Source organism: Taurulus bubalis, assembly GCF_910589615.1.
Source record: "Taurulus bubalis genome assembly, chromosome: 1".
Classification (NCBI taxonomy): Eukaryota; Metazoa; Chordata; class Actinopteri; order Perciformes; family Cottidae; genus Taurulus; species Taurulus bubalis.
This window is the reverse complement of record NC_136589.1, coordinates 5,848,358-5,860,795: the sequence shown is the minus strand read 5'-3', so window position 1 is coordinate 5,860,795 and position 12,438 is coordinate 5,848,358. Positions and strand designations below refer to the sequence as shown.

At 45.9% G+C, this 12,438-nt stretch overlaps 1 protein-coding gene across 3 annotated transcripts; it reads right to left on the bottom strand.

Moving 5' to 3' along the window:
* Positions 1-296: 296 nt before the first annotated feature.
* Positions 297-12,224, bottom strand: btbd7 (BTB (POZ) domain containing 7; the record flags this gene model as incomplete). Of its 3 annotated transcripts, none has more annotated exons than XM_079231165.1 (10): positions 297-1,233; positions 1,385-1,795; positions 2,031-2,209; positions 2,357-2,546; positions 2,970-3,113; positions 3,261-3,421; positions 3,873-3,948; positions 4,492-4,700; positions 9,166-10,299; positions 12,143-12,224. In XM_079231165.1, 10 exons carry the CDS (start codon positions 12,222-12,224, stop codon positions 475-477), a joined length of 3,345 nt encoding a protein of 1,114 aa, XP_079087291.1. In that variant the 3' UTR covers positions 297-474. The 3 variants fall into 3 exon arrangements, with proteins under 3 accessions (XP_079087291.1, XP_079087290.1, XP_079087292.1); XM_079231164.1 differs by having other exon boundaries at positions 1,391-1,795; XM_079231166.1 differs by having other exon boundaries at positions 1,394-1,795.
* Positions 12,225-12,438: the final 214 nt, after the last annotated feature.

Sequence of the window (12,438 nt, the reverse complement as noted above, 5' to 3'; positions counted from 1 at the left end):
CGATGCTAAAACAATCGAGAGACGACAGCGCTTATGAATGTAATCTTTGTTGCTACATCTAGTGTTGTGACCTCCCCATGCAGGACTCACACAGCATATAGCTAAACTCTTTCTTTACAATCAAACTCAAGAGAGCAATCTGTCCTACTAGAGCCTGAGTCATCCTCTAAACCAGCAGGACGAGGCAGGCCTGCAGAGATCAATTACTACAAGCGTCGACAGTTACCCTACAGCTCTTAATCATTCTATACTCTGACTGCGTGATGGAAAGCACAGTGTGATAGAGGTAGGACAAAAGGACAGATCCAATAAATAGCAACCATCAACAAACCCTTTACCCTGCTCCTCTCAAACAAACACACACAGACAGACACACGCACAGGCACACATTTAGTGCTTTGCCATCCATTGTGACGGACAGCCACTCATCATGCTTTCCCTTTTCGTAACTCAACCCCTGGTCCTCAAATGGGGTTAAAGTGCAGATTTCTTATAAGGGTAGTCAGGCTTGCTGGGTGACCTGCGGTCTCTGGCGATCTCCTCGCTGACACTGTTCCTGTGAGGCTGCAATGATTCCCCAGCTAGAACCATCTCCTCCGGGGCATCTCTGGGTCCTGTGTGCCTCTCCTCATAGCTGTCCATGTTTCCACTGGGAGGCCGTAAATGTCCTAAGCCATGAGTCAAATCTGTCTCATTTGATCGCCCCCTTGGGATGTGTCCCATCCTAGGTTGGACCCCAGAAGGGCTGGCAAGGACTCCATCATGCCTCTGAGAGGTCATACTAAGGACATCCAGACGTAGTGGGTCTGGGGCAGTCCGTCCCTGCGGGCGGCCCTGGGACTGAGATTCAGAAATGTAGGGGGGTGGATAAGAGCTGGAGGGAGTGCAGCTGTGGCTGTAGAGGTCTGGTCCTGCAAAGGAGGGCAGAGGGTGAGCGGAGGTCGGTGTTGCAGGTCGACAGGAGAAATCATACAGGTCAGGGAATTCGGCTTGAGCCTCCAGCTTGGGTTCAGGAGCGTGTCTCTTGCATGAATGGCCATGTCCAGGACCGTGGCCATGGCTGTGGCGGGCAGATGGGCAGGGCCCATGGGGGAGATGGTGGCCAGAGGGCCCCATTGGGCTGTGAGGGCCTTCCCGGTCCAACTCTGCCATGTGCTGCTCCCTCAGGGACATGACGGAGACACCCAATGCGATGTCAGGCATGAACTCCCTCATAACAGGCTCCATGTTCATCTGCATCGGAAAACAGATACAAATGTGTGACGTAACCTGACAATTTAGCAACTGATGATCCCAGGCACAAACCATGCAGCCGCATTTAAAGAAACTAAATCGCAGCACGAGGACTCTAGTAACACACACACACAGACACAGACACACACACACTCACCGCTTGCTGGTCAGAAAGCAAAGCTCGGCCCATAGCCTGCGGGTTGGTGCAGTCTGGGGGCTGAGGCCTGGGCACAGAGGAGTAGTCTGAGCTGCCATGCTTAGCAGCTGCATGGCGCTGGATCAGGGTGCGGTTGCAGGGATAGGAGAAGGAACGGGTAGGGGCTGGCATGGGCACCCGAGGACGCCAGGCACCCTTGAGCTGAGCATGGCTGGGTGTGGCAGGGGGGTGGTATGGGGGAGGTGGAGGAGGCAGGGGAGGGTGAAAGCCAACTACCCCTTCTAGCTCGGTGAACATGCTATCCATGGCTGGGCTGCTGTTTACCCGACACCGACCCACCTGGCGTAGAGCCAGAATTGGACTCTCATCGCCAAACCGTTCATCGGGGAAGAACTTGTACGGGTTCTGAAAACACAAAAACAAAACATAAGATGTATAAATATATGTCCACTGTGGTGCTGACAAAGTTTTTTCCAGATTTTCCTCAGGATGTATCTGCCTGGGGTCGTTTAAGGTCTGTATCTGCTGCATTACTAAGGGTCCGTCCGTGTCCTCAGCACTACCGTCCCCGTTAGTATCCCAGCCATAGCCATCTCATCACCTCTCAAACCCCTGGGAACAAACTCTGCTTTCTACAAACCTGCAGTAGCTCAGTGGCTCCGTCTGGCAGACCAAACTCCCTCAGCACCCGCAGCTGTAGCTCATAGCTGACGGTGGCACCTTCACCACAGTTGAGGGCATAAGCTCTCTGGACCTGTTCTGTGTGTCTCAGTTCCTGCAGCCTCCGGATCATCTCCTTCACCACAGACAGCTGAGGCACTGAAAGATGCACACAATATGAACACATACATTGATGGATGCTTCACTTTTTGATAATCATGTTTTAAGGGCACTTTGTTCGGATATTTGGTGACATGAGCACCAGTTTCTTTTACTATTTGGTAATTTCTCAAAAATAATTCTTACCTGGAATTTCATTGGCCACAACCGATGGAGCTGTGGTTGAGTTGCTTGCCATTTGCTGGTGGTTAATCATGTGACAGCACTGAGGCACAGCATTGTTGACCATGTAGAGTGTGTCTGGGACGTTGGACATGCGAACTAATCGCAAACGCACCAAGTCTGTCTGCTCCACCATCATTTCATCAAGTGCAGACTAAGGGGCAGGTAGATGAAAGAGGGCAAGTTAAAGCACAACTTCTAAGGAATAAAACTCATATGTGCAACTCAAGGACACCAAGAGGGTTTGCACTTGATTGACACTTCATTTAATAATGACTCTCTCTGGTCTAGGGAAATGTTCATAAATATTCATTGCTCTGGGAAGCCGTATAAGTTATTAGGAAAACTGTGCAAATGGACATAAAATTAATTTCATCTTTATCTATTAAACACGGTGAGTATGCATAGCAACAACTGGGCAATGGATGATTTTTCGCATCTGAGCTACGAACTGGTCGACAAATTCCCCCTCTTCACAGAGCATCTACTCTTTGATGTTAGCAAAAAAGGACACAAATAATCCGCTGCTTCCTGCGTTGCCTGGAGTGCGAATTAATCAGTAGTGAATGAGCCTTACCTTAGCCTCCTCCACATAAGGAGAGAAGAGGCGGGGACGCACATAGATGCCAGCGTTCTTCTGCCGTAACCAGGCATGGGCTTTCCCCCCCTCAGATGTGGGCAGCATGTCTGAGGGAGGGGTGCTTATCAAACCTCTTTTAAGCTGTGAACAGGGGTGAAGAACGTGGATCAATGTTTAGTCTATGAAGGTCACAATGACTCGGGACGCACACACACACACACACACACACACACACACACACACACACACACACACACAGCAGCGAAAAGGTAAACAGGCAGTACTGACCGCGTCAGCGAGGACGTCACTGTTGGGAGGTAAGATGTGTTCAGTTCGGATGAAGGGCAGGAGGGGAGACAGGATCTCCTTTAACTCCTCCACATCCAGGTCCCTCCTTTTCACTCCCCTCTTGTTTACACTGTGGGCTGTGCCGCTCAAAAGGTTTGGCTCTGGGTAAATAAGAACAGGAGCAGCCATTAGCAGCTTTAATATAATCGCATATAACCGTGACTATTTATGCAACTATGATTCAGCTTTTAATGCTCTTAAGTGAACCTGCTGGCTATGTTTCACATTGTTCAGGAAAGTTAGATTTAACAAATGATGGATACATAATGCATTGCTTCCTGTGAGGTTCAGCTTCCTAAGAGCAGGTTGCCAGCCCATACAATATGATGATCAACAACCTTGAAAACAAATCCTACAGAAAACAATTGCTTACTAGGTCAGAGCTCACAATGACATGACCAATCACTGTCAGGCCACTTTTTTTTTTAGGGTAAAGTTTGGTGCCTTTCAGTAATGCTTTTAAGTGTATTTGGAGGCTCTGGTAAGTGGGTAATTTCCTCAGAGCCATTAGGGGGGCTGCTCAGAGGGTAATTATAGAGTGTATTATCTTACCCCTGTCTGCCATCCTCTTAATAAGCTGCTGCTCGCCCCACTTAACAACATACTTGAGAATGTCCTGTTCGCTCGCCTGTAAATGAGACCAAGGCACAGAGAAAGAGAGAGAGATATAGGACAGGGAGAACGAAAGAAAGACACAAAAGTATTATTAGGACAAGGTTAGATATTGTCAAGAACAAAACTGACGAGTTGTTAAATGAGGATGAGGTGAAAATGCAATATGTTCAGGCGGTGTCCCAGCAAAGCGCAGGCCTGGTTGGTTTGTTTGTGTAGTTGGATTTCAACACCTCCACCATCTGGTCTGATGCCCGAGTAGCTTGGCAGAGCAGATGACAGCTCAGCTTTGATTATGTTCTTGGTTTGAAGGTATTTCCCTCCAGGGAACGGTGTTACTCCTCCTGTAGACCTTTGAGCGCCGTGTGCGTGCGTGTGTGCGTGTGTGCGTGTCACAGATATTGTGTTAATTTATCTCTCTGTGTTTACTGTATTTTTTTACCAAGCAGTAGTCATGGTGTCAGGCACCCATTACTGAAACTTCACGCTTCACCTCCAAACTGTGAGATGTCATTCAGGGTGACAGCTTGACAGATGAAGCGATGTTCTGTTGCCTTACCTGAAGGTAGTCAGACTGAATTGCGCAGAGAAGGTGCTCTTTGCCAAGCTCGTAGAGAACATCTGAAGTGACAACCTGACTGAATTCCTCACAGAGGAAGTGCATGGCCTGCCTGTGGACCCACTTGGAGCCATACGGCTGGGAGCTCCACTTCAGGATGGGGACGAGTGAGTCCAGAGACAGGCTTTCCACAACAATGTCCTCACAGCCTGGGAGAGCCAATGAGATAGATAAGCAATTTACATCTTGATATTCAAGCCTCTGTGGGCACACATGTATCATGTTAAAGAAACAGCAATATAATATGTAAGAAAGGTTTAAAGAAAAGAAATACAATAGAGAAGGATTTAACTGAAAAGTTGTTGGAATACAAGTGGTAATTCTGCAGCCGTTGCCAGACCATCAGTAGTTTTGACTTGTAGTCACTGACCCAGGGAGTCGCCCTCTACTAGCCCCCACATCCTCCTCGCTGCGTTTCCTAAATCAGAGCACATACCAGAACAGCAGGCAGTGGTTTAACTCTGTAACACACCAACCCACATAAATGCCTTTGATACCTTGATGTGTTTCAGTCTCAAGCTGCCTCCTCTTAACCGTGATAAGTAAACACAGCAGCCTGAGGAAATGTGCTGCCAGTGCAAAGGCACACACACTTTACAATAGTGTACACACTTGTGTGCCTAATTCAAAAATGCATTAAAAAGCCACAGAACACTTTGGGAATTATGTACCTGCCGCTCTAGCCATTAAAACAAAAAAGAAGCTACTTTTTGAAAATTCAGCCTACTCATGCACTCAAACTTACACTTATTCTTAAGAAGGATCCATTTAGGCATAATTAAACCGCCTAACATCCACTGAATTTAACATACGATTGGCTAGGTCTAGTTATCAATGCAAAACCCCAACACGCCTTGTTTTCAACCTAAATATCGTTGAATACAAAATGGACCTCCATCGAGATAAAGCCAGACTGACTGATGTCCAGTTAAAGCTGCTCTGAACTGGGACACAAGCTTGCCAACTTCCTCATTCCAGGCCGTCCTGTCCATCAGCTCATAGTTGTGCTAGAAGCAAGGCCCCACTGGGAAATGCTTCTCTTATCTTGAAGTAGAGGATCTAAGCTGCCTTTCCACCCCCAAACCACCACTTTGAACATACACTCTGGGAAACTGGACACCAGACTTGAGAGGGATGGCTCCAGCAATGCTTTTGAATACGAAGCTTCATATCTGTCCAAGCACAACTCACACATTTTTAAGATGAACACATACACACACACGTAAGCAATCATGTACGTGCACATACATGCATGGATACACAAACTTATGATGCACTTCTCCTTTTGGGCGTCTTAAAGTTGTAATGGCAAGTTAGCAAAATGCAGAGCAGACAGACACCCGCAGTGTTTTAAAACCAAGGGTGGAACTCCTGCATCGTTAAGAAGACAGATGAAGTTGAAATGTGGACACAGGCACTTTGGCTTTTTTTTAATCTGCTATAAACAGACTGAAAGAGGGAATGGATTCACAACATCTGTGCCTCTGTCTCCACCACTCGTCCCGGTCTTCTAGAAAGTGCTTTTGCTCCCGTCAATCTTTCACCTTTGCCCTCTCTGAAAAGCAGACACACACATGCACAAAAGGCAGACAATTCCCCACTTGGGACCAGTGGCCCAGGAAAGCAAACAGCTCTGCGTTAGCCCATTATAATTCACAGCGACAGCCAGCCTTTTAAAATGCAGCACTTTTATTATGAGCTAGAGATTAGAATCAGCATTATATCTAATACTATCCCACCTCCCCATCTCTCCACGGGTGGTATACCACATTCACTGGCAAGAATATAACACAAAAGCAGGAGCAGCCAGCTTTTTACACTACACTAACTTTAGAGGACGTATGCATTTTGCTTGCTGTTAATATTTGGAGCTCCTTGTTTATAGAGCGCACAGTCTCCAAAGCCACTTAAATCATCAACAGCACTCAATGGCCTGTAAGCAAGCCTGTGGATGTAAATCATGTCCGATGATCACTCCAGGACTGGGACTTCAGTCAGCACACTCCAAACACAAGACAGGGCACCGAAAGCACCGGTCAGCCAGTGAGCATGGAGAGAGAGGAAGTACCACAGTGCACTAGCTGCAACCACACCAGCTGGCTTTAATCTCTGCGGTGCACTTGAAAAATTAATAAGGCTTTTAATATTGGTTGCTATTTGAGTGAGATGGAGTCATAAAGAGATACACATCTTGAGAATTAATCAGGAAGAATGACAGCAAGATCAACTGCGCCACAAAAAAAAACTCCATGGGCCGAAATGTAGCAGTCGAGGAGCACACAAGGGGGACGATCGTGTGACAGATGAGATGAGAGGGCCCCTCCATATGAAACCCCTGGCATAAGCCTCTCTGCTGCCTCATGACGAGACATGGCAGCTACTGAAGTTTGAAGTGCTGGGGTTGACAAAGACCAATTTTTCTCATTTCCTAATGAACTCACAGACCAGCCACGTAGAGTTTGTAGGATTTTTGTAATTGAATGTGAAAATCTCCAAAAGGGTTATATAGAAGGTTGCAAAATAAACAACAACAAAAATCACCAATGACTCCAGGTCAACTTAAATCTAAACCATTTCACCACATTCCACATTGTGGTTTCATGGGATCTGATTAGACCGGTGCAGCACTGTGGGAGACGGAGTAGAGGGGATAAAAATACCCCTCAAGTAAGGGCTTGTTGAGAGGGGGGGATGGGAAAGAAGAGGAGGTAATGGTGTGTGGGGATGACACTATTTAGCTGCTCGTCGGCTTAAGCTGCCAGTGTTACCCTGAGAGCGACACTAGAGCTCGAGGGTGGGAGGTGGTGTCTAACCAGCTTGGTGTCTGGTGTTAGTGTACAGTGCTATTGCGATCACTGCAGAGGTCTTAAAAAAAAAAAAAAAGTATAGATTTTTGGCCTCTTTAGCAGCTGGCCTACAACTAATCCTGTGCTATTGTAATATTTTATACGAGCATGCTCATTATTGTAGAGTTTATTGGATTCAAACCAAGTTTTATAAATGCATGCGTTAGCGTCTCCAGGGCTTTTCTGAAAACTTCAGAGATGTTCAACTAAAAGCATTTGGAATGGACGCACGGATAAGTAGGAGCACTCGCTCACACTTTTTTGTGCCCTCTCCTCAGTAGAAGCAATTGAACAAGATGTTGGCGATCAGAAAAAAAATAACACTAAATGAACATTTGGCTTCACAATACAATCCTTTTACTTGACTGAAGTGTTGTGAATACGTTAAATAATATAGCAACTTGCTGTTTGAAAGTCAAAATAGTGTTTTGATGTAATTACACAGTAAGGGGCAGTGAAGATAGACGTATGGTGAAAATGCTTAATGCGTCACACATTACCGTTCCAATATTTGACAACCTAATTCCCCTCATGGTGGCTCTATGAATGATAAAATGGTTATTGGATGTGATAACAGTGTTGAGTCATTAAGCTCTCTGGATCCACAGTCCTGACAGGCAGGACAAATGCAGTACTTTTTGTGCAAATTTAAAAAAAGACTTCTACAAGTATTGCATTTTGCAAAGGTTATTCAGATTTTAGAGGAGCCTTGTAAGGTGTGTTAGAAACTTCACAGCGTTCAGACATGCTACTTGTGAGGAGGTGAGGAGGTGAGAGTGACAAAGTGACTGGCTCAACCAGGGCTTTAACCTTTGCCATGCTACTGGGGTCAGTCGAAACAGTGGCAAGAGTTAGAAAAACTGTGTCATCCGGGTAAAGATAGACTCGTGACGAAGTAGACGACTAGAGACAAAGTGTTGACAGAGGTTCTGAGGCGCTGCATGCTTTAGACAGTAAGTGGTCTGCATCAGGAGATACAGACAAAGCCTTCATCTTAAATCAATCTGTTACTGGCAGCCGAAGCTCAAACACCCATCAAAGTCAGCCAAGCTGTTTAACTAGCCTGGTCTGCACAATGATATATTGCACACACGCCAACTGACTTTTTCATAATGTAGTTTTAAGGAAAGGGTGGAATATTAATACAATGAGGGTCAGGAACATTATGCATGAAGGGAGAGATTTAAGTAGGCCCGAGTCATGCAAGGCCATAATTTACACAAAAAAAATCCAACTCTTATGACTTTATCCACAGAGACCGACACTATAATTAGTGGACTGACAAATTAACCTTTTAATTCAAGGTAAAGACTATTGAACTAAACAATCGCAGTTTAAAAACAATGTGTCCAAGCTGCTAACTAAACCCTACTGAGACTCATTTAGTCAGTACGACACATTATTAAGAAATCAAACCACACTAAATTGTGTGGCAGACTTTGCTCAAAAGTACTGCTGGACAAATAAACCAACAGTCCAGTATTTTTAAGTAACCCTGAAACGTCATATAGCAGGACAAACATATGAGAGTGAAAATACATGCACTGATGAATTAAAAAAATATTATAACATTTATGGTGAAAGGTCAATCTGATAACATGTCTCATTGCAGGTGTGAGTATGGCTAGGCAAAATTGCCCAGCCATACTCACAAGCACCACCAAGTATGGACGACGTGGATTTAGTCTATTTAGAACACAATCTTGTTCATCTTGTCAGGTACTGTTAACTTGTGTGCATGTGCAATATAAATATAATTATGACTCACCTTGCGCAAGCATACTGAACTCCAAGAATAGAGCGATGTGGTACAGCTCCATTGCCTCCTCGGTGCGTGTGCTCGCTCCACGGCCCCCAGACACCAGGGCTTGCACCTCACCGAGGCTGCCCGCTGAGGGGCTGCCCCGCAGCACCAGCCCGAGCTCCACCACATCCGTGTACATGCAGTGGAGAATAACCTGCACATATTTCCGCGGGATAATGGACTCATCCAGCACTATGCGGGTTGGTGTCTGCAATGTGCGCTCCGTCATTTCCTCTCCCGTGCGGATGCGCCTCTGCAAAAGGTTCCGAAAGAAAGGAGAACGTGCTGAGAGGATAGCTTTATGAGCCCTGAGGTCCTCGTCTGGGGTCCCGGGTCCTGCTGAGCTCACTGTTGGTGCTGCAGCCACAGCACCTCGCACATTACAGCTTTCTATCATCTCAGAGTCTGAGGAGAAGCTGAGCAGAGCGTCGTAGTAACACATGTAGTCAAACAGGCCCTTCATGTCAGCCTCCAGGGAGTTGGGTGTACCAAACTCCTCACTGAGTTGCACCAGTACATCCACGTTTTGCAGCCTGGTATCCTCTGCCCCGCCCACCCCAAACTCCCCAGTGTACAGGTAGTGAAGTAGGGCAGAGAACATGGGCACATCAATGCCAGCTGTCTCAATGTCCATGAGAACCTCTGCTCCATAGCCAGGGGACGACGACAGCAGAGTCTTGAAAAAGGGGCAGCGAGCAGCCAGGATGGCCCGGTGAGCCGGGAAGCAAGTACCTTGGAAGATGAGGTCCACATCAGTGCAGTACTTGTGCTGGTAGAGGGCAGCCAGATCCCGGTGCAAGCTGGGTGCTTCAGCACGTGCAAGGCTGGCTTGGAAGCTTAGCTCTTTGAGTGCTGCTGTGCCCTCATATTCCTCCACCAGGGCGTTTGTGTCACGGACGTCCCACCCTGACAAAAGCTCCCGCATCTGCCGTGCATGATCTGCTGAGCGGCTGGACTTCCTCCTTTTGATGAACCTCCGTTTGAGGGTTGCCAGACCGAGGCTCTTCTTCTTCCGGTCTGTGGGCCGCTCATGCCCGTGCTCCAAACTGTATAGCTTCGACTCCCAGCCATATCCGTGCTGCGAGTAGGATGAGGTCCCTGGAATAAGCCCACATCGCTAGTTAGCTTCATAAGAACTTTAATTTGTGTTTAAACAATCTAAAAGTGTAACACATTCTGGATATAAAGAAACCTCTTATCATTTTTAAATAACTATGACATTTTTTTCTAAATATTTCCGCAAAATTGTGTTCAGATGATACATACTTCATAACCCCGACACCACTTGTGGACAGACTGCTGGAAACACGATCTGTCTCTACCACCCCTGTGGTGTGGCCAGCTCCGTCAGGCCAAATACACACTACCCTGACCCAGCTACCAAAGCATTTGGATCTAGTTCAACAGCAGAAATAAAACCCGGACAGAATAGGTTTTTGTTGTTTCGTTTTAGACCAGACTATGGTTCAACACAGACTAAGAACCAATTAGCTCAATGAGGACTTTGTCTTGCTTTGTACTTTTCAATTAATTTGGGTCCATTTGCATACTTTGGCCCAATCAATTACACTAAATAGCAGTCATGTTTGGCTTTAGAGACAGGACTCATAGTCAGATGAAGCGCTGCCAAGGACTCTCTTCCTGCCCTCTCAGCATCCATCAATGTGACCCAAATAGTAATCATACACTGTGAATCATCCGTGGCACAGGCCAGCTCATCCAAGCAACTGCTGAGTTTAAGCGTAAACCTTGTGGGTCTCAAAGGGCTGCAGAGATCATTTGGCTCCTTAAACAATACTTTCACTTTTAAGAAGATTCTACAAAAAAGCTCAGAGCCAAAGTCATTTAGAAAGTGAAGTAAATAATGTTTTTGGTTATTGACAGATGTATTTAAAGTCATCTCTGAAGCAGTTGTCCAAACCCTCTGGTACTGAGGGCTCATTGAAAGATTTAAGGACCATAAGTCAGAAAGACTCCAACAGTTGATAATTTAGGAGTATCAGCTAAGTCTCCTAACATGTTTCATAATGAACAGTGAAGTCTAACAACCTCTACAAATTACTACTTAAATATAAGCATTACAGAGTGACCTCATACGCCTGTGAGCATACAAATAACACACGCACCCAAACAATACAGCCTGCATGTCAAACTTGTATTTATTGCGTGCAGCACAAACCTACAGAGCTAGCTAGAACAAGGCTCTGACAGGGACATCAACAAAATTGAAAGAAAAGCAAAAGGTCTCAGGACTGTACATGTCATTCAGTAGAACAATGTGACAGTCTAACAAGCAGCCTATAGCTGGTCCCAGGGACAACAAATCATGACAGCCGATTAGCTCCCATCCAGTCTAAATAGCCAGCAGCCTTATAATGATGACATCATACCACAAGCATATGGAAACAACAAAGCTAAGAAGAGCAAGACTGCAAAGCTAGTACTTTTTTTTTTTTGGTGAAAGATACTTTTAAACTCTGACAGCAGAATACTTCATGTGATTTTGGTTAACCACCCTTATTGGACACAAGTTTATTTGCATATCTGCCTCTCAGAATACTTAATAAAAGCCACATGGCCAGGAAAAGTAGGAGCATTGTTTTTTTAATGCATTTGTGTCAGTTTTATGAGTCAGTTCAACAGCTCTCATGCACAAATATATCCACCTCTTGCACCATTAGTTGTCATGAAAGCAGGTTAATTGAATCTAAAGTGCGAGTTTGGCCATGCTGGACCCCCCCATTGTGTTTGTAGCATGGGTGCACGGTTTAATACTTCACTTCAGATGATTGGGAAAATCGTTTTTCAACTAACAGTTCATCCAACAGATATATATCTTATCATTTGCCGACTGAAAAGGCAGAATCGTCTATCAGAACTGACTTTGTGTTGACTGTGCAACCGATGACGACACTCAATTAAAACAGGACAAAACACTTACCTATAAAGGTCTGCTGTGCCTGTGCATTTCCCCCTATGCGTGGGGAGCATGAGTGTGGATAGCTGGATCCATTAGCACCCATCCTCACTTCTCTTCACTTGCTATTTGGGGGTCCCCCCTCCTGCTGAGTCATTCTGCTCAGACAACGTATTCCTCTCAATCCTCAGTCGTGGGTCAGGCACGGATCCTCAGAGCCCCGGGTCCAGCCTGCCATACCTGGAGGGAGGAAGAAGAAACAGGATGGAAAGAACAGTTAGACAGATGTTTGAGTCAAAGAGTCAATGCTTTTTAAATGT